This window comes from Geotrypetes seraphini, chromosome 1 (genome assembly GCF_902459505.1).
Source record: "Geotrypetes seraphini chromosome 1, aGeoSer1.1, whole genome shotgun sequence".
In the NCBI taxonomy this organism is placed as follows: domain Eukaryota; kingdom Metazoa; phylum Chordata; class Amphibia; order Gymnophiona; family Dermophiidae; genus Geotrypetes; species Geotrypetes seraphini.
The window spans coordinates 272,878,607-272,900,336 of NC_047084.1; the positions used below are offsets into that span (position 1 = coordinate 272,878,607).

At 40.8% G+C, this 21,730-nt stretch overlaps 1 protein-coding gene across 6 annotated transcripts in view; it reads right to left on the minus strand.

Annotated features, from left to right (window-relative positions):
- Positions 1 to 616: 616 nt before the first annotated feature.
- Positions 617 to 21,730, minus strand: part of FGFRL1 (fibroblast growth factor receptor like 1) — a 490,351-nt gene continuing 469,237 nt past the window's right edge. For all 6 annotated transcript variants that reach the window (XM_033951607.1, XM_033951581.1, XM_033951626.1 and 3 more), the window contains 4 exons: positions 21,280 to 21,360; positions 9,166 to 9,450; positions 5,414 to 5,767; positions 617 to 1,960 (listed from right to left, as the gene is read on the minus strand). In XM_033951607.1, the coding sequence (XP_033807498.1) occupies positions 1,551 to 1,960; positions 5,414 to 5,767; positions 9,166 to 9,450; positions 21,280 to 21,360 (1,130 nt within the window). In that variant the 3' untranslated portion in view covers positions 617 to 1,550. The remainder of the gene's footprint in view (positions 1,961 to 5,413; positions 5,768 to 9,165; positions 9,451 to 21,279; positions 21,361 to 21,730) is intronic.

Below are 21,730 nucleotides of genomic sequence, written 5' to 3' on the forward strand. Positions count from 1 at the left end.
ATCTGAGCTTAGTACACAAGAAAGTCCCATGTTAAGCCCAAATTTTACCACACTTTTGTCAGAGGGCCCTTTATATTTTTTTTAAATGTTTGACAAAGCTTTCACCTTAACAAAATGGTTCAGCTGTACAAGATTGTCAGCACAATGATTATAATATTAGGCATGTCTAATTTAACTACGTATATACAAGCACATGGCTTTCCTGTTGATGAATCAAAGAACTGCACATGCTACATTGCTTTACACCTGGAGAATGGCAGATTCTGTAGAGGAACCTGACAATCTTTTTGCTCTGATCTAGAAATGCCTGTTTAGAGGAAAATATTATACACTCTCTCTTTAACAAAATAAATTAAATATACATGACTTCTGTTTAAAATCTATATAGAATTACAAATGTATTTTTGTGATTGAATTCTTTCTTGTCCACAGAGGCACTTACATGGTCCTGTCTTGTCTAAACTAGTTGAAACAAGTTTGCTTTGTATCAACAGCAAAAATTGAGTCTGTGAAAATACATGACCCAGGCACATATGCCATAATGTTTTCATGTTATTGCTTTTTTCTTTTTTTGCGATGGTAGTTTGTTACATTGTCTAATCAAAGGCATCTGGGGAAATCAAAACGGTGTCCAAATTGGAAAAAGACATCTGGGATTGCTCTTGTGATGTACTTTTTTTTTTGGAGGTAAGATGTACAATTTTGGTAATACAGAGGTAAGATGTACAATTTCTTCTTTTCTTCATGGCAGATATACAGGGATGGTACACACTTTGTTTTTGTTTTTTTTATCATTCAGAACACAGAGTCTTAAAAACAAAAATTGACTTAGACTCCAAAAATATTTGTGCATCTAGAAAACCGGCAGAAGCTTTGTATGTAAAAATATATCCCGGCTTTCCACAAAGCTCCCACTTGTTTGGACCAGGCCAGTCAAAATCTGTATTTTCTCACTTTTTGGCACTATTCCTCAGGTACATTACCCCTTCATTAAGGCTGAGGTAAGGGATTCTTTATCATATTCATAAGGACTGCAGACTGAGTACCAGAACCCAAGCACAGGAGGAACAGCGGAGGCACCAAAGAACACTATTCACTGGAATAGAACCACATTTAAAATCATTTTGACCTTGGCACAGCATACTTTTCAGATCATCACCTTCTGTCTTAACTGTTACCATCCCATCCTACAAACACTGGGCTCCTTCTACTAAACGGCGCTAGAGATTTTTTTTTTAGTGCGGGCTAGCGAGGTAAACGCTCTGACGCTCCTAGAATTCCCACCTCCCTGGCCTGTGCTAAAAACCTCTAGCGCCGTTTAGTAAAACCCAATGATAATGAACAATGATCTTGTTTCTTGAAGAAATGCCTTGGCGCCATCAATTATACCCTTCAAAATCCCACGCCTATGCCCTAAACCTGAAATCAAACACACTAAAAAATTTTTGCGTCCATGTTGATTTTTAAACTTTTTTTTTTTCCTGGCAGTGTAAGCTGACGTCCTTCTGAGGTACTGCTGTGGTAAATCAATACAAGTATATGGCTGTCAGTTAACACTGATAATGAATGTGCTGGTGCTGGTGGACTTTCCCTTCCACGTGTGAGTGAGTATGTGTATGGATGTCTGTGTAAATCTTTGGGTACATTTTCGACGCCACCCCAGGTGCCAATGTGGCTCCTGGAGACAGTAAATGCTGCTGCTGTTGAACCACAAATTCTTCATAGTTTAGTGAGGAGATGCAGTCTTTGTCTGGGGCTTGGGGCACACAGACCCGGTCTCTCTGCTGCTGCCTGTGCACAATGGCTGCAGACGGAGGGGAGCAAGGTTTCTTCTTTGTCTGGCAGAGCCACAAGAGGATTGTGCCAAAGATGAAAATGGCCCCTGCGGGGATCCCAATGATCACCGGCCATGGTAGGTTGCTGGTTGAAGAAGCTACAGGAGCGATCGGCGGCTTGGGATCTGAACATCAGGGAGAAAAAGAAAAAAAATTGGAAGGGTTAAGGAAAGTCAAGCAGCGCAGATTCAAAACACTTGTCAAGCATAAGAAAATTCTGCATAGTGTTTCTGATAACCAAGTCTTGCCAAGTATTCAAAGAGAAAGCCAGTAATGTCCTGTTCCTGCTGTTTTAACTTTCAAGTGCTGAAGGGCGATTTCAAAAGTTCATTTGTATCTTCCTTTTCTATTTGTAATAGTATGAACGTATTCAGGGCACATATGGTATAAAACTGCTAACACAGCCTTGAGCTTGGCTTCCTCATAAAAACTGGAAGGTGAAATGTGGTATTTGTCACTAACACTAATTTCTAATGTCAATAACTTAGTGATGTAGCCTGGATCTAAGGATTCCATTCTAAGTTCTGTGAGATAAGATATTGGTTTATTAGGTGGCAGCCATTTTCTTGGGATATAAGACAGTTAAGAAAAGATGACTGAGTCACAGAAAAAGTGCTATCAGAGGAAAGAGATTTTGGCTTAGACAAGATTTGAAACTTGGGGTTCTTTATATAGGAGTGCTGTGAAAGTGGCATCCCATGTTAAGATTCAAGCATTTTATACCATGGTGTGCTTAATGAAGGTTCAATGGCCCTACTCATTCTAAGCTGAGATCCTGAATATTTCTTTTGAAATGTGTAACACGCTGGATAACATTATACTATTTATAATGCAATCATGCACCACGAGAAGCTCTAGAAAATATGAGTACTATGAAAAGTAGCGAGTTCTAGAAAATGATACGGAGACAAATTTTTCCTCGTTCCCACAGGAACTCAATTCCTCGTCCCATCATGCGAGTTTTGTCGCTATCCCTAGTCCATTCCTGTAAACTCTGCCTAACCCTACTACCTTGACCTTGGACACTTATGATTTCAAAGTATTTGATGAGGACAGAGCTTGCAGGAATGGGGCAGGGACAGGAAAAGAAGTTGCTGGGATGGGACAGGAAAATGAGCTCCCGCGGGGACAGGGAAAAATTTGTCCCCATTTCTTTGTCTAGTGAGTTCTCAGGACTACTGGGAGTGCAGCCCCATGGAGCTCTGAATTCACAGGAAGTAAGCTCATGACAGAAACAAGCAGATGGGGAATTTTAGTAGAAAAGCAGCTTGGGTTCAAAGCCCAATTAAACATAATTAAGCACTTGTGACCAATTAAGCAGACTGCTAGAGAATGGAAGAAAAAGCCTCAACTGTTTGTAAGGCAGACAGGATGAGGTGAGAGGCAAGCAAGACAAAGCACAGGAGAGGCAAATCTACATGCTATAAATGAGAATTTAATACTGAGGTAGAGTGCTGGCTTAGAGAGCAGATCCTGAATTAAGGTAGGAGTTGAAATAAAATGCCAGGTTGTGAAGGAATTAAAGATCTACTGTGTTTCTGGCAGTGACAGATGATTATTGTGTTTGTTTTGTGAGAGGTTCTGATTAAAAGGCAAAGGGAATCACTAATCTGGTGTTTAAAGCTCCTGGGCACACAGTCTGAGCTGGTGAGCAGCCAGACAAGCTGATAGGAGTAACCACAATGCTCTTAGGAATATATCCTAGGTTGGAAGCTGTACCAGAGAGTTGCTTATTGGCTGGGTGTGTAAATGATAAGAAGCCCTAGGAAGGGTTAGCAGACATCCGCATTTATCTGGACATGTCCTCTTTTTAGAGGACTGTCCAGGCCTCCGGATGGGTTTTCAAAATCTGGCACTTTGGCTTTTGAAAACCATTGAGCTAAGAGCCAGGTCTGGAAGGCATCTGCACATGCATGGATGGGACACGATGATGTCACAAGCATGCACGTGACAGCATCATGTCACATGCGCAGATGCCCTCCAGACATGGCCCTGAAGAGACGGGGGTTTGTGTGAGGCCGGAGTTGGGGAGCGGAATGGGGCAGAGCTAAGGGCAGAACGGGCGGGTCCATGGGCAGAATGAAACGGGTCCATGGGCTGAACGGGGCGGGGCTGTAGGTCCTCTGTTTTCTTAGGACAAAATCTGGCAACCCTAGCCCTAGGTAAGATCATCTCCAGATCAGACTAAATGTCAAGGCCTAGTGTTTGTGGTAAAGACAAACAAGTCAGGAGTGGCAGCTAAGAAGCCGGGATTAGGAAAGTCTGCAAAAGCATTTTGATAAATTACGTAAGCAGCAAAAGGTTTGAGGTAGAAGCTGACGGGAAGCGAGCTGGTTAAAGTCACAGGCTGGAATTAGGACCATGAAAAGTCAGAACATTGGAGTTCCTTTCTCTTCCAACTCTTGTAAACCGTGCCGAGCTCTACGATTGTGGAGAGGATGCGGTATACAAACCTAAGGTTTAGTTTAGTCAGAACGTTGTTTTCATTTGTTTAATGGTTTAAAGCAGTGGTTCCCAACCCTGTCCTGGAGGACCACCAGGCCAATCGGGTTTTCAGGCTAGCCCTAATGAATATGCATAAGAGAGATTTGCATATAATAGAAGTGACAGGCATGCAAATCTGCTCCATGCATATTCATTAGGGCTAGCCTGAAAACCCGATTGGCCTGGTGGTCCTCCAGGACAGGGTTGGGAACCACTGGTTTAAAGTATACATTCATTCCATAGAAAGCTGCAAATAAAGAACCTATGTTGAAGGACTTCCCTAAATTTACAAAATAAGGTTGTAAACATATGTAGCTGTGTGTCTTGCCTCCTACATAGCAAGAGAGTTAGTGCCGAGTTTCTAACCCAAAGAGCTAACCCAGAGGGGCTGAAAAGTCTATCTGGCAAGTGACTAAAGCTGGGACTGTGTAAACCAAGGAAAGTCTATTTTTGAACAGCTGAGATATATTTATTTCATATAAGCAGGAAATCGGGGGTATCTCATGCTCAGGAAACTCTCGAATGATTACCAATTTCAGTGAATTTGTTATTTCTGCAGTACAATAGTGATCCTACTTCTTCCCAGTTTCCTAAAAGCTACTCGGGCTGCCTTTTCTCTAAACTGACAAAGGAAATCAGACCAAATGACAAATTGCAAAATAAATTTCTGGGTATCTAGAGCAGTGGTTCCCAACCCTGTCCTGGAGGACCACCAGGCCAATCGGGTTTTCAGGCTAACCCTAATGAATATGCATGAGAGAGATTTGCATAGAATGGAAATGAGAGGCATGCAAATCTGCTCCATGCACATTCATTAGGGCAATCCTGAAAAACCCGATTGGCCTGGTGGTCCTCCAGGACAGGGTTGGGAACCACTGATCTAGAGCCTGGCATAATTTATATTTGTGTTCACAGATCAAATCCCTGGGGTTTTATCCCCTCTGGATAATGATCTTCTGAAAACCCCGGATTACACGGTTTGGATTATTAAAACAGAATAAAAACTAGAATAGATAGTTTTGATCAAAATTGTCACTTTCTGTAACTACCCTAACACCAGAGAGTTCATTAATCCAGGTTGCATCAGTTCTTACCTGGTAACACGGTTAGAAAAGCACTTCTGAAGCTATAGCCCATGGTGTTGGCTCCAAGGCAGATGTACATGCCAGCATCTTCTTCTCTTGCTCGGGTTATCATCAGCTTATTTAAATAGGATCCATCAGGCCGAGACCAAACGTCCCCAGTTGGCAATACAACAAACTTCTGACCCCCAACATCAATTGTGGAATTGTACTTATTTTCTGTGCCGTACTCCACCCTCTTTAACCACTGGATAACAGGCTTAACATCACTGCGCACTTTACACTGGAAGGAAGTGGTTCCACCATAATCGACTGTTGTATTCACAGGGTGGTTTCCTGTCAGGATCGGTTTAGATCTTGTCCTCTCTAAAACAATTTGCATAGACAAATCTTCTGTATTAACAAGAACAGTAAGGAATGCCCACCAGTGGTATAGAAAGGGTAGGAGGCGTCCGGGGTGCACTACCCCTGTGCCCCATGCCCTCCTCTCCACCCCACTCCTTCCACACCCCCTGTTCTTTCCTGCCCCCTATTCCACACTTGCGCTCTCCCTTCCCCCGTACCTCTAAATCTTCGCCAGCGTGAGTTTCTTCGGCAGCTTGACCCTCGCATCAGCGATGGATTTCCCTCTGGCGTCACTTCCTGGCCTCGTGACCCAGAAGTGATTCAGAGAGGAACCAGGCTGGCGCGAGCAACAGGTAGAAGTTGCTCATGTTAGCAAAGATGATACAGAGGTACAGGGTGAGGGGAGGGATAGTGTCAGCGTGGTGGGGTGGACAGGTGCCAGCGGCACCACCGATTCAGCACCTGGGGTAGTCCGCACCCCCACACTCCTCTTACTACGCCACTGGTGCCTGCTAACACTGTTAACGCACAATGCGAACAATTCTACAAACTGGTGACTCAGTCTCGGTGCCCCCAAGCCATGCGCTTAGCACAAATTTTATAATGGCCATCTTCTTGACATCAAGGTGCCATTATAGAATACTAGTGTAAGGTCAGCATTGGTGTGCCCATGTATAGGTGCACTCTCTTATGCCATGTCAATGGCAGGGGTAAGGAGATACACCCAGTGACATCCACAGTTTATAGTATTCTATAAACTATGCACGTACCTGGGAGACATGAGCATGGACCACCCATACTTGGCAGGACATTAGGTGGCGAGTCATTGACACTATATAGGTTGGGCGGGAGGGTGGCAATTATAAAAAAGCACTTAATGTTAAAGAACAAAAGTGGATCAATTATCTTAATACATTAGCTTCTAATGGACTAAATGAGGAAATTGACTGGATGTCGCTAATATAGACTTTCTCTGGGGGATCAACCTTCTGCGCCGTATTCCACTAAACATACTAGTGTTTACTGTTTCTATGGATACCAACTGCAGTTGGGTCTGGCAGGAAACTGCTCCTATCAAATGACTAGTTTCAGTTTGTAGATGTTAATTTTAACCGAAACTGACGACAGACGCCACTAAAAGAATGATACTCTATGGAGAGGAGCGATTACTCGTATATATGATAGTAAGTTTTACAATATAGTTTGAAATTTTAACAAATATGTCCTGGATAGTTTACTAAAATGAAAAAAAACTAAATAATAGATACCTATGATTAATTTATATGATATTCTCATTGGCTGCTATTGCTTATAAGGGCTTTTTGTTTCTTAGATTTTGATACCGGGAGCCTCAGCCGTGATGAAAGGTTGTTGAAACATGGACATGTTGGTAGAGGCGCTCCCTTAAATATTTAAAGATAAGTACTATTTAAATTATTAATGAATGATATTTATTGAAGAAAAAATACAAAAAAATATAAAAATAATATAATTGAAGAAAATAATAACAAAAGATTAAACTAATTGATCCTATAAAGATCGGGTTTTGTGATCTGTTTCATAATAACCAATTGGGTAATTCTTAGCCCTCTGAGGATCATAATCAATAGATAATGAAATAAATATTATATGTGATTATGCCTGCTGAAATCTAAAGTCTAAAGTTGTAGTATAAAGCATAAAAACATCTCCTTAATTACAATTTAGCATGTCTTGTTAATAAGTGGTTATGGTTATTTTTGTTTGATATACTGTCTTTCCTTCATGAATAACCCTTTAAGAAAGACATATATTTCCATAATATGAACAATTCTATATCTGTGACAGTTATATATTTTTCATTTTCATTTTCCCCTTCCACCCTAGGAACCTTCCCAATCTTGCAGTTCTTAGATTCCAGTTGCCAAAGATTTCATGTGCTTGGTTTACATTGTTTCTTAAAACAAACTATATAAATATATAAAACCATGGTCCCAAAAATGTGGCCATATGTATATTTAACATTATGCTTTTTTGTATTTCCTTATTTGATTAGAATCGACTTTGATAACTACCACTGCATGAGCCAGAATGAACGGATTAACCAAAACTGAATTCAAAGAGGTGTGTGCATGCTTATGGACATTTCCCCTGGATCCCTAAAGGCCATTTACCTAAGAAAGAAATCTGTTATAGCCACTGAGGGGACATTTTGATGATGTAATTTCCCTATTCAATAAGTTGATTTATCTTGAAGGCTACTAAAATGGTGCATGGTCTTCGTCATAAGGCATATGGGGACAGACTTAAAGATCTCAATCTGTATACTTTGGAGGAAAGGTGGGAGAGGGGAGATATGATAGAGACGTTTAAATACATACATAATGTAAATTGTGCACGAGTCGAGTCTTTCATTTGAAAGGAAACTCTGCAATGAGAGGGCATAGGATGAAGTTAAGAGGTGATAGGCTCCGGAGTAATCTAAGGAAATACTTTTTTTTACAGAAAGGGTGGTAGATGCATGGAACAGTCTCCCAGAAGAGGTGGTGGAGACAGAGGCTGTGTCTGAATTCAAAAGGGCTTGAGTGTATTTACTGCAAGGGAATTGCTGCTGCAGCTTTGTAAAAGGAGACCTTATTTAAGATCTAGCTGCCTTCGTGTCTAGCACTGAGGCTAAAGTGCAGAATTTGGCTCTGTAATTCTTTAAACTTCCTTCTCCTAATATATGAATTATTCTTCTTTTAATTATTTGATTTATATATTTGTACACTGTCCAGCCAGTTTTCTAAAATCTGAAAAGGTGAACCACTGTTATGGCAAATTATCAAATTCCCCATAAGTTGAAGGTAGTAGCCATACCACACAATGGAGCCAGAATCAAAAACTAGAGGGACTTGGACTCAGATAAATAGTCGATGATTAAGTCTAATGGCTTAGGTCGGTAGCTCAAAAAAAAAAAAAAAAAAAAAAAAGATTTAATGGAGGAAATTGATCAAAATCAGAAACCCACTATAAGTATCATTGACAGAAGGCAGTCAGGAAACCTTTCATATTAACATCTTTACTTTGCCTGCTCTTTTTATGTCATAATAGATTGCTAAAAGAAACAACGATCTATTTTCCTTAGACAGACAAGGGCTTGTTCTCTATGCTCTCTGGTTCTGAAGATGTGAAAATGCCACATCTCACTTTAGGATGACTCTAGATTCATTTTCCTGTCTCTGCTACTGGTTTTACAAGTGTAAACACGTGTTATTAGTATCTCCACACAGCTGCATCATTATCACTACCAGATGTTCCAACAGGTTTCAAGCACTCTAACCACAACCAAACGTGCCACATGTGCTTTCAATTCTTCTCATTCAAGAATCACACAGTTAGTTTATCTGTGAGCAGCATTTACCCTTAGCATCCCTTTTTAAGTGAAATCTTGCACTTACGGATCACTTCCACTTTGTACGTTGCGTTGATTTCTCCAACCTTGTTAAATACTCGGCATGTGTACTTCCCGCTGTCCTCAGGTTTCAAATTCTTCAGGTTCAAGGTCCACTTCTTCTTTTTGTTCTCTCCAACCTCTTGTGACGTGAGAGGAACGTTGTCTTTCAGCCACGTGATGTCAGGTCGAGGATTCCCATTAGCTGCACACTTCAAACGAACTGAGCTCCCCACAGGCCTTGCTATCACCCTTCGCCTCATCTTAGCTGGCTGTGTAAACCTCGGTCGCACTAAACAACAACAACAACAAAATTTTAAATTAAAAAGCACAGCAGACGGGTTATGTGTTAATAGTACAACCATCTCATGGTATCAGTTCTTATCAAAAACAAAGCAGTACAATGAAAAGGTAAAAAAATATTACATTATACTAATATTTAAGTATCAATGCATCTATTTTTTTATTAAATTAATCTTAGTCCAAATGATACTACTCACAAGTAGTTAGCAAAACAAAAGCTGAAAAAGTCAGGTGTTTATATTACAGCACAGATGTGTCTTTGCTCTGTTCTGCAAAGGCTAGTGTAACTCAGTGAATATGCCCATGTAATCTCTGGGTTCTCTGCTGCCACAGTCATTTAGGGAGTTAGGACTGATGTGATAATGCCCTTAGAACTGTTGATGCCTGTCAATTAAAATCTGAAATGACATCACCACATTCATCTGACACATGCTAATAAACAGAAAGCAAATGCTGATAACTTTCTAGTTGGGAAAATACCCTGAAAACTTATCGGTACTTAAAAAGAAACTATATATATATATATATATATAGATATATAGATAGATATATAAATAATCCAGGAAAGAATACTTTTTAAATTCTACTGTATACTATTTAAAACTATAAACGGAAACAGCCCAACATACCTGAACAACCGCCTCATCCAAACTACCTCAACCAGACATAGAAAAACACACATTCCATTCACCCCCCCCAATCAAAGAAGTAAAATGGAAAAAACTATATGACGGCATATTAGCCACTCAATCAGCAAAATTAGATAACCAAATCACCAATCTACAAGATGTTCAGAAAGGAAATCCCTGAAAAAGGCTTAATACCAAGAGTACCTTCCTTCTTCCAATCTTTTCCCTAACCCACTGATACTACCTGACCCACTCTTGGAAATGACATGTGATCTTACTTTGTAACCCTCCATTTATAACTCTTTTTGTAATCCACCTTGAACCGTAAGGTAATGGTGGAATAGAAATCTCAAATGTAATGTAATGTAATATATATTATAATAATAAAAACCAGAAGACTGTCTTGTAGGACTTGGTACAATTATAAATTATATTTTTGTGAATCCTCAGTGTGATGGTATGAGATCAAAAGGGTGAGTCCCCCACTGAGAGGCTGCTCTATTGATCTATTTGCTCCCCCCAAAAAATCAACTGTCATGGAAACCATTCTCGATTTCAGACACACACCATCATTGGATTCACTAATGTGTATATAAGTGAACATGTGAATTAGAATATGTATTTAGTGAGCCAAAAACTACACCCCTCTCCTTTTACAAAACTTCTAATGGTTTTTAGTACAGGCCGGTGCATTGAATGTTCTGCGCTGCTCCCGACGATCATAGGAACTCTATGAGTGTCAGGAGCAGCGCAAAACATTCAGCGTGCCAGTCTGCATTAAAAAATGCTATCATGGTTTTTTAAAAAGGGGGGAAATTAATAATATCCTTCTTTCAACAAGAGTCCAAAGGGTTAGTCACCAAGTTGTTGGCTAGAACATAAGTCAACAATAATAGGGCAAGGGCACAGTTAACTTTATAAATGTAGTCCGTTTGCTGGGAACGTCCATAGTTTATTGAATGCCTTTTCAAGCTCATAACCTCACACTGAGGATTCACAAAAATATAATTTATAATTGTACCAAGTCCTACACGTCAGTCTTCTGGTTTTTATTATTATTACCGTATTTTTTGCTCCATAAGATGCACTCCCCCACCCCCCGCAAAAGTAGGCGAAAATAAGGGTGCGTCTTATGAAGCGAATATACATAAAAACAAACAAACCCCGGTGGTATCTTTAAATGTTGGAGGTTGGTGGATGGCTGCCTGACGCTTGTCGGGGCCTGCGGCGCACAAGCGCACTAATGCCTGGGCCCGGACACTTCCCTAATTGGGCCTATCACTGGTGTTTCGCAGGGCTGCTGCCTGCTGATTACCAGCGCGTCGGGGCCAGCGGTGCACAAGCACGTTGCTAAGTGGGCGTGCGCCACTTCTGAATGGCTGCTCAGTTCTACTGAGGCAGCCGTCCACCGACCACCAACATTTAAAAGTACCGCCGGGGTTTGTTTGGTTTTTTTTGTATATTCGCTTAATAACGTGGCAGAGTTCACGGGCGGACAAAGCCGAAGCAGCCTGTTAGAGTACTGCTGGCCCAACGCTGCTTACAGAGGTAAGTAGGGCTCGCGACGGGGTTCCGATGGGAGGAAGGGAAGGATGGAGATTCGGCTGCGTAGCGGGTGCTCAGGGAGGGAAGGGATGCTGGGCAAGGGTCCTGCTGCATGAGGGATGGGAGGGAGGGAATCTGGGCAAGGGTCCTGCTGCATGAGGGATGGGAGGAAAGGGAAGGGAAGCTGGGCAAGAGTCCTGCTGCACAAGGTATGGGAGGGAGGGGAGGGAAGCTGGGCAAGGGTCCTGCTGCACAAGAGATGGGAGGGAGGGAAGGGAAGCTAGGAAAGGGTCCTGCTGCATGAGGGATGGAAGGGAGGAAAGATGGTGCACATGTGGGGGAGAGAAACGAAAGAGGAAGAATTGGAGTGAAGGAGAGGAAGGGAGAAATGATCATGTTCATACCGCGAAAATAAGACCTAGTGCATTTTTTGGGCCTAAAATTAATATTAGACACTGTCTTATTTTCGGGGAAACATGGTAGGGTACATGACAGTATGACCAGTATGACCAGTAGGCAGAAGTATGACCAGTAGGAAAAAGGAGCTATTGATGCCCCTGTATAAGACTGGTGAGACCTCATTTAGAATATTGTGTACAATTCTGCAACTTTTAAAAAATATAAACAGGATGGCATCGGTCCAGAGGAAGGCTACTAAAATGGTGCGTGGTCTTCATCATAAAGCTTATGGGGACAGACTTTAAGATCTCTATACATACACTTTGGAAGAAAAGCGGGAGAGTGGAGATATGATAGAGAAGTTGAAATACCTATGTGGTATAAATGTGCATAAGGAGAGTCTCATTTGAAAGGAAGCTGCAAAATGAGAGAGCATAGGATGAAGTTAAAAGGTAACAGGCTCAGGAGTAATTTAAGGAAATATATTTTTACAGAAAGGGTGAAATGGTGTGGTAACTGTGTTAATCCACCATAGAAAATGTGGTAGATGAATGGAATACTCTCCTGTTAGAGGTGGTGGAGACAAAGACTCTGAAAAGAGAAGATGGAACTTCTATCTATGTGAGTGTAGTCTACAGACCTCTGACTCAATCGCAACAAATTGATGAGGATCTGATTGTGGATATCCAAAAGTTTGGAAGGAAAGAGGAGATGCTGCTGTTGGGAGATTTCAACCTGCTGGATGCGGACTGGAATGTTCCGTCTACGGAATCGGAAAGAAGTAGGTAGATTGTGGATGCCTTTCAAGAGGCTCTGCTCAGACAAATGGTGACGGAACCCACGAGGGAAAAAGCAATATTGGATCTGGTCCTCACAAATGGAGAGAGTATCTCTTATGTTTGAGTGGGTGCTCCCCTGGGAGGTAGTGATCATCAAACAGTTTGGTTTGATAGAACGGCTAAAGTGGAGAGCGGCCACACGATAAAGTCCTACATTACGCTAGAGATTTCTATTTCTGGTTTTTATTATTATAATATATATTACATTACATTACATTCGAGATTTCTATTCCGCCACTACCTTGCGGTTTAAGGCGGATTACAAAAGAGATATAGATGTTGGGTTACTAAGGAAGATCTGAGGTCATTTCTAGAGAAGGTAAAGAATAGATCAGGAAGTCTGGAGAGAGGGGGGGGAAGAAAGTATTAGTGTTGTTAAGACTTTTTCAGGGCTTTCTTTTATTTCTTTTCTGAATTGCTTGTAGTCTGGGGTTGTTATCAGTAGTTTGGAGAGTTGGTTATCAAGTTTTGTTGCTTGGGTGGTTAGGAGGCCATCGTATAGTTTTTTCCGTTTAACTTCTTTGACTGGAGGGTGTGAGAAAGGGGGGGGGTGTTTTTCTGTGTCTGGTTGAGGTAGTTTGGATGAGGCGGTTGTTCAGGTAGGTTGGGCAGTCTCCGTTTATAGTTTTAAATAATATGCAGTAGAATTTAAATAGTATTATTTCCTGGACTGGAAGCCAGTGTGAGCTGATGTATGCTTCAGTAATATGGTTGTGTTTCCTCAGTGAATAGATGAGTTTCAGAGCTGTATTTTGTATTGTTTGTAATTGTTTAGTCAATGTTGCAGGGCAGGGGAGGTAAAGGATGTTACAATAGTCTAGTACAGTGTTCTTTAACCACCAGTTCGTGGACCAGTGCCGGTCCACAGAAATTTCCTGCCGGTCCACAGGGCTGGCACGTGCATCAGGCCCAAAACAGTGTTCTTCAACTGCTGGTCCATGGTGTGATCGATGCGGGGTTATCTTCGAGCCAGCTCCCTCTGCCTGACTGATTCAGTGCACAAAGCCATGGGCAGTGGCTCCTACGCGTGTCCTGTGCCTTGGCTTCCAGATGAGATGCGGGACGCATAAGGAGTCGCTGCCCACAGCTTTCTGCACTGCATCAGTGAGGAAGAGGGAGCTTGCCTGCGGCCTGAAGATAACACTGGGAGTGGCATAAAATGGCCAGGCGGGAGCAGGCCAGAAGGTAAGGCATAGCATGGAGGGAGAGAGACAACAAAGGTAGGGGGGAATGATTTTATTTGTGAATTTAGTGATTGAATTATGTCAATTCTGAGAATTTACATTTGCGGTCAGTGTGCTTTGTGTAGTTTAATTTTGTAATTAACCATTATGTGTTGTTAATAAGATTATATTCTATGTATCTATGAAAAATGAATGGAAAAAATAGTGTTACAATTAGTACTATTACGGAGGCAGGGTCTGGGATGGAGATTGGGTAGAGATGGGCGGGGTCTGGCCCACGACTTAGCCCAGTGTTCTTCAACTGCCGGTCCGCAGACCAATGCCTGTCCACATAAATAATTATTTTATTTCTACTGGTCCGTAGGTATAAAAAGGTTGAAGAACACTGGTCTAGTAGACCTAGGATTAGGGATTGTACTATGAGCTGGAATTGTGTTCTTTCAAAGTATTTTCAGACTTGTCTTAGGTTTCTCATAACTGCGAAGGACTTTTGTATTGTTTTATTTATTTGTGGTTGCATGGTGCAGCATCTGTCTATTGTCATTCCTAATAGTTTTAGGGTGGTTTGGACGGGGTAATTGATTGAGTTGATTTGTATATTGGTTAAGGTTGGGACTTTGTTGTTTTCGAGGAGGATGAATTTTGTTTTGTGATGGAGGATGAGTTTCAATTTGTGATCTTCCATCCAGGTCGCTACTGCTTCTAGTGTTCAGTGTAGTGTGCTTGTCAAGGCGATCTTTGGTTGATCATAAGGTATGAGAATGGTAATGTCGTCAGCATAGCATAGCATGTCCCGAGAGAGGCAGTATATAGGTTGAAGAGAGTGGGGATCCTTGAGGGACGCCGCAGGGGTTAGACCAAGGTTCAGATTTTTCTTTATTTGCTTTTACTCTATATGTTCTGGATTTTAGGAAACCTTCAAACCATGAGTATACTTTATCTGAGATCCCTATTGTGTCCAAAATTTGTAGAAGGATGTTATGGTCTACCAAGTCAAAAGCTGCGGTTAAGTCCAGTTGTATGAGCAGCATTTATTTTCCTGTGCTGAGGTGTTGTCTAGCTGTGTCAATAAGGGAGCATAGTAGAGTATCTGTGCTATAGTTGGTTCTAAAGCCAGATTGCTTGGAGTGGAGTAGGTTATGATCCTCTAGATAGTTTGGAGAGGAGTTTGGCTAGTAGTCCGTTAGTTTGACATATAGAGGTATTGAGGCAATGGGTCTGTAGCTGGATGGTTGGTTTATTGGTCCTTAATAAAAGGACCCCTATATTGGTAATCATTTATCATAATTTATCATAAGGTCTGTAGTCTGAATAAAAGCTGACACTTATGAAGTTCAGCAATTTTCTATAACCATTACAATCAACTGAATGAATACATATCTATAAATAATCCTTAGCCCTATCCATTTATCCATATGTCCTTAAAATATGTAACTGAGACTAATAATATTGTAATTTTCCCAAATATAAAAAACTGTTACAGTATTTTCATTGTCTGACGCTGTCCTTGCCCCTTAAATCCTACACTAATATACTGAAGTAACAGACAAAATATGATCTCCCTTCAGTGTTTACATTAACAAGAAACAGGTTTTCTCAAATTTGTATATGCTTTTCCACACAGCAGTATTCACTAGTTTTAGGCTTGCCTACCTACTGGTCTACAGGTCACATGTACATGCAGATTTCCCTGTGTATCACAAGTGAAATTGCTCAGCTCCCTGAGGTGTGGTGAAAGGAATGTGTTTTTCCTTCACAGTAGGGAGGCCATTTTGGTGAATGGCTCCCTGGGCTGACATTTTGGGCCTTGCTCGACTCCTGTTATTTCAAACTCTTTGGGAGCAATGCTTTGCTCTGTGTGAATGCTTTCATGTGTAACCTAATGAAACAGAGTGAGTCCAGCATTGAATATACTTACTGCAACAGCTGAGGCAGCACGTGTGGCTGCCTGGCCATTCCACCAAGTTTGGAGTAGAGTGTTTGCTTGGTATTCCCCTGATCTTTTTCCAAATCAGGCTATTGCTTTTCTCCTTTCAAATAAGCTTGCATATCCCTTTGGATCTACTTAACAGTGTTTTTATGTTGCACTTAGAAGGGATAATTTTACAAAGCCCTTTCTGCTTGTAAAGCCTGTTGTATATGAATAAAAAGGCTTTTATAAAATTGAGCAACCGCACATGTATGTAAAAAGATGAACATGGAAAGCAAGCACTTACTTTTTTATGTGATCTAAATGTAGGCATTCACAGGGGTATAGTTAGGGCAAGGCAGTGGTAGATTTGCAATGCAAGCACATTTGTGTGCTATTCTCGGAGCCTGTTTAATAAAATCACATAAGTGCCTACGTTGCTTCTACAACATAGGTGCCTTTTTGTACTTCTCATGTAGGTGTCCTGTTATAAAATCAATTTATGAATTCTCCACTTACTTTGATTCTGCAAATTCAAACTGAAAAGTGTTTCTATCACCTACAGCAACTATAAAATCTCTCTCTACAGATTTATTTATTTAAAATTATTTATAATTAGGGTTACCATATGGCTCCGGAAAAAAAGAGGACGGATTGAGACAACCGGGTTTTACTTCTATTGAAAGCAATAGAAGTAAGGAGGGAAAATTGAGACATCTCTGTATTATTTCCACTGAAAGCAATGAAAGAAAAACCCGGATGTCTGAATCCGTCCTCCTTTTTCTGCAGCCATATGGTAACCCTATTTATAACCCACCTATCCACAAATCTAAGTGGGGAACAATAATCGCACTAAAAGATACAAACAAATACAAAACAACAGAAGAGAAACAGCATTAAAAAAAAAAGACCTGCTCTAACTCAAACTGTCACATGGCTCACACCAAAAAAGCGCTCAAACAACACAGTTTTAACCCCCTTTCTAAAATGCCAGAGCATGTTCGATTGGCACAAAGACAGAGGGAAGGCATTCCACAGCGCCGGGCCCTGCACAGGGAGCATGGACTTACGGTTCCCCGTAAGCCTCACAGCTGCTAATGAAGGAACTTCTAAATTCGAACGATCTGAAGACTGTAGCTCACACGAAGCCGGGAATTCTCTTCCTGTTTACTTGAGGGAAGAATACAATTTTGAGAAATTTAAGAGTAAATTTAAGAGTTTTCTTTTTAAAGACGCCTTTGAAAATTAGTTATCTAGTCAATTTTAATCTGACTATTATTTTATTGAAGCTTTTTAACTTCACCCCCCCCCATGTTTTTTCCCTGAATGTCTCGCTTTTAGTTCTTTTCCTTTTCCCTCTGTTTTTAGTTTTGTCAAGTTTGTTAATAGTCCCGTAGGACTTCGTTTTTGTCATGCATTGTTTTGTTTCCCCAACACTGAAATTTTTATTATGTACATCGCTTAGAATCAAGATTAAGCGATTAATCAAAATTTTATTAAACTTAAAACGTGTCAATGGTCAATTATGCTGAAGCACCTTAAACATCACACAAAGAACCTTAAATTCGACCAGCCTGCTAATTGGCAGGCAATGAAGCTCTTGAAGTATCGGTGTAATGTGATCGAATATTGAGGAATGAACAATAAGGCGTGCAGCAGCATTTTGTGCCAACTGCAGTGCCCGTAGAATACATTTAGGCAAACCTAAATAAATGGAATTACAATAGTCAAGCAAAAGTGTTATCATCAACGTGATAACTGTTCAAAAATTATCATCTGAAAGGTAGTCGCGCAACCTCTGCAATAAACGCACCTTGAAAAACACGCTGGATATCACAGCCTTAATTTGAGCCTTAAAGGACAAAGTGGTATCAAACACAACTCCCAGATGAGTTTGACCAAAGTGGTCCAAACCCATGAAAACGACATGACTGGACTACTATAATGCCCTGTACACTGGTCAAACCAAAAAGAGTTTTCACTTGCACCAACTAATTTAGAATGTAGCAATGCAACTGATTTGAGGGCTATAGGTGGAGTGACCACATCACACTTGTCCTGCAAAAATATACTAGCTACCAGTACCTTACAGGGCCAAATTTAAAACTCTATGCTTGATATTCGAGGTCCTCAGACAAAATGGGCCAGAGTACCTATCTCACAAATTTTTTTTAGCTCTGGCACACTAAACAGAGCAAATAATTTTCACAGAACATTATAATCAAAATTATAAAATTGGAAAACCAACAACAAATTAAATTTTAGAATTATTTATTTAAAGTTAAGATGCTTAAGGTCCAGCCCAGACAGGAGGCGGGATCTTCGTTCACTGGTAACGGCACGTTCTGTGGATTGGTACTGCGTGCCAGTGCCAGATGGGGTAAGGGGCTTGTTTGGACGGGCAGGGGATGCCACTTCCAGTGTGTGTGGGGACGGGGGACACGATGCCGGTTTGAGCAGGGGCAGGGGTTCTCGCAAATCGAGTCATCGTTCGGTTTGCGAGTCACAATTGTTTTGCTCGTCTTGCAAAACACTTGCAAACCGCGTTACTCGCAAACAGAGGATTGACTGTATTTAGTTAGATCTTATAATTAAAAGCCTTGCTTATTTGAAATTTCCTTTTTATAACAGCTACAAAGAATTACATTGTGTGTGTGTTTAGAAATGGGCAGCATTCAAACAGGGTTATACAGAATATGTTTTTCTGTTTTCAGAATGTAAAAGGGTGTGTACGAACAGGCTGGCAGGGGCATCTCCCTTATCTTTACTACACAGTCACCACTGCTGGGGCTCTGTATGTCGTGCCATAGCTAGAAAATGCAGGACTAAATTTGTTGGTGAATATTTCAGAGTAAAGCATATTGTGTCCCTTTTATATTTTATTGAGTTGTTGCTGTATAATCAAACATTTAAGTTTAATGAGTTAAACAAGAAATTGTTGTTATCTATATATATAAAATCGGAGGTATGTATGTGTGTATGTGCCGCGATCACGTAAAACGGCTTGCCCGATTTGAACGAAACTTGGTATGCAGATCCCTCACTACCTGGGGTGATATGTTCTGGGGGTCTCGCGGCCCACCTGCACACGTGGGCGGAGCTACAAACAGAAAATCAGATTTCACCCATTCATGTCAATGGAAAAAATGTAAAAAGCTGCCATTCTCACAGTAATTCAAAAACGGCTTGACCGATTTGAACGAAACTTGGTATGCAGATCCCTCACTACCTGGGGTGATATGTTCTGGGGGTCTCGCGGCCCAAAACTCTATGTTGCTTGCTCAAGGCTGGGTTCACCCAAGAATTTATATGTTCTTGCTCCAGGAGGTGAAACTAAAAATGTTGTTTATAATCACGTTTTGTGTTACAAATCATCCAAAACACTTCTATCAAATTAATCACGGGGGCAAAAAAGTTTGATCATGTCACCCCGTTACTTCTAAAAGCACATTGGTTACCTGTGGCACACCGCATTCTCTATAAAATATCTTTACTCACCTTTAAATCATTGCTATATAAAACCCCTTCATTTATTTACAAAGTTTTAATCCCATACTCCTCTCAGAAAACTTTAAGATCAAACGAACAACTTTTATTGGTAATTCCTACCCTTAAAATGATCAATACACAAAGGCAATTCATTTTTACAGTTACAGCACTGCAAACGTGGAACTCCCTCCCGCTATACTTACGACAGGAGAACAACCTTGATAAATTTAAAGGCCAACTTAAGAGCTTTCTTTTTAAAGACGCTTTTAATGTTTAATTGAAAAGCTAATTGCTCTTTTTAGTAATGATTCATTTTATTTAATTATGTATTTTTATTCCCAATAAACTAATTTTCCCCTACCCTTTGTATATTACCCTTAATTGTTCTTCCTTTTCTATCAGACAATGTAGTTCTTTCCCCTCCTTCCTAATGTTTCATGTAGTATTTTGTCTATGTTTAAAGATTTTATCTTTTTACTCAATTTTGTTCTTGTTTACCCAATATTAATATTTTATGTACATCGCTTAGTAATTATTGATAGGCGATTGATCAAATATTGAATAAACTTGAAACTTGAAACTTAGTTGTATTGTATTCATTTTGTCAAATATTTCACATTATAATTTGAATATTGTACTTTTTATTAAGCTGTAAAAAAATAATTTCATTCACCACTATAAAGTATCTTTATTTGAATCCATTTACAGTGTTATTGCTATAATTAAATACCCGTGCAACGCCGGGGCATCAGCTATTTAGATTATAAAGTAAACTTAATTGTATCTGTAGAGTAAACTGTAAGGAAAGTCGTATATGGAATGGAAATGTTTTTGACCAATTGTATGGAGCCTGGGAGATGATATCACATAAGCCATTTAATAGTATATAAGCAGATGAAAAGCCAGAGTAAGTTGAGAGCTCTAAACAGACAAGATACATGGTGAAACTCTGTGAGACTTCTCCTTTGTACAAATTATATTTTTATTGGAATTTTATGGATAGGCTGCATTTGTAATTAATTGGCTTTTGATCAATACTTTTGATTGGAAGTACATACATGCTGGCCTACATTTCAAATAGATGCAGCCATTGGCCTTATTGTGGCAAGGGAATCCCCCCTGCCATGATGTGCTGAGTGGCTGCAGCAGGGAACGTGCCCATGAAGTCCTCTGGCAGGAGGGATGCCCACTCCCTCCTGTCGGAACCCCTGAACCCCCTGAGGATTCCCCTAGAAGGAGGGATGCCCACTCCCTTGCACCGGAATCCCATCAGAACTTCAAAAAAACCCCAACTGGTGACACCTCCCCTCTAGACCCCCTCACACATCCCCCCTAGCTTCTAGACCCCCACCCTGTACCCCAAAGCCCCCACCCCCTTGTACCTCTTTGTATCAAGTCTGGCTGGAGGGATGCTTAGACCCTCATGCTGGCAGGCCTGCCACAGCAAAATGGCGAGCCTTCCCCTTCCCAGTAGATTCTGGGATGCACTGGGGAAGGGCCTAAAGCTCTTATCAGCTCAGATGCCTAAGGTCCCTCCTATAGAATGCAATGGGAAGGAGGCCTAAGAATCTGTTTGGGAGGGGCCTTAGGCATCTGAGCCAATCAGAGCCTTAGGCCCCTCCCATTTTTTATAACACCTGAAGACCTGTCACCTCTAAGAACACAGTATAACATTTTAGGCATGGACAGCACTGTAATGCCATCTTTGTCTAACACCCTGACTCCCTCTAGAACAGAGTGAAATCTGAATTAGTTAACTGTACCCTGTGAGTGACAAATAATGCTGAGCTTTGAAGGAAAAATAACCCAGATCATAATTTTTACCCCACTGTTTTCCTGATAGATCTTCAAATTCTTCATTGTTGGTTTCCGGAATATGTCTATCTTTTCCCAAACTGGAGTCATCTGCAGAGACAGAGAGAGGAGAATGTTTTGATTACATTTCTGCGTACTTATGCAGTGGGAGAGTAGGAGAGGCATACTGTATCAAACCTCTGGAGCACATCAGTAAGATGCATCAAACCTCTGGTGCACATTCAGTAAGATATCTAACTGGCAATGAATGTCCATACATACTTTTCAATCTCCACACCCTAAACTGAAACAAAAATACAGAATACCTGCAGAGATTGGGGTAGATTCAAGAAAAGGCACCAAAAGTTAGGTGCAAAAAAAAGAAAAGAGCTCTAAGTAAGTTCTATAATGCCGAAGTTGATTGCTGAAGCCAGTAGAGAATACTAGTGTAATTTGGTATCCGAGTGTCAAATTTTAGGCC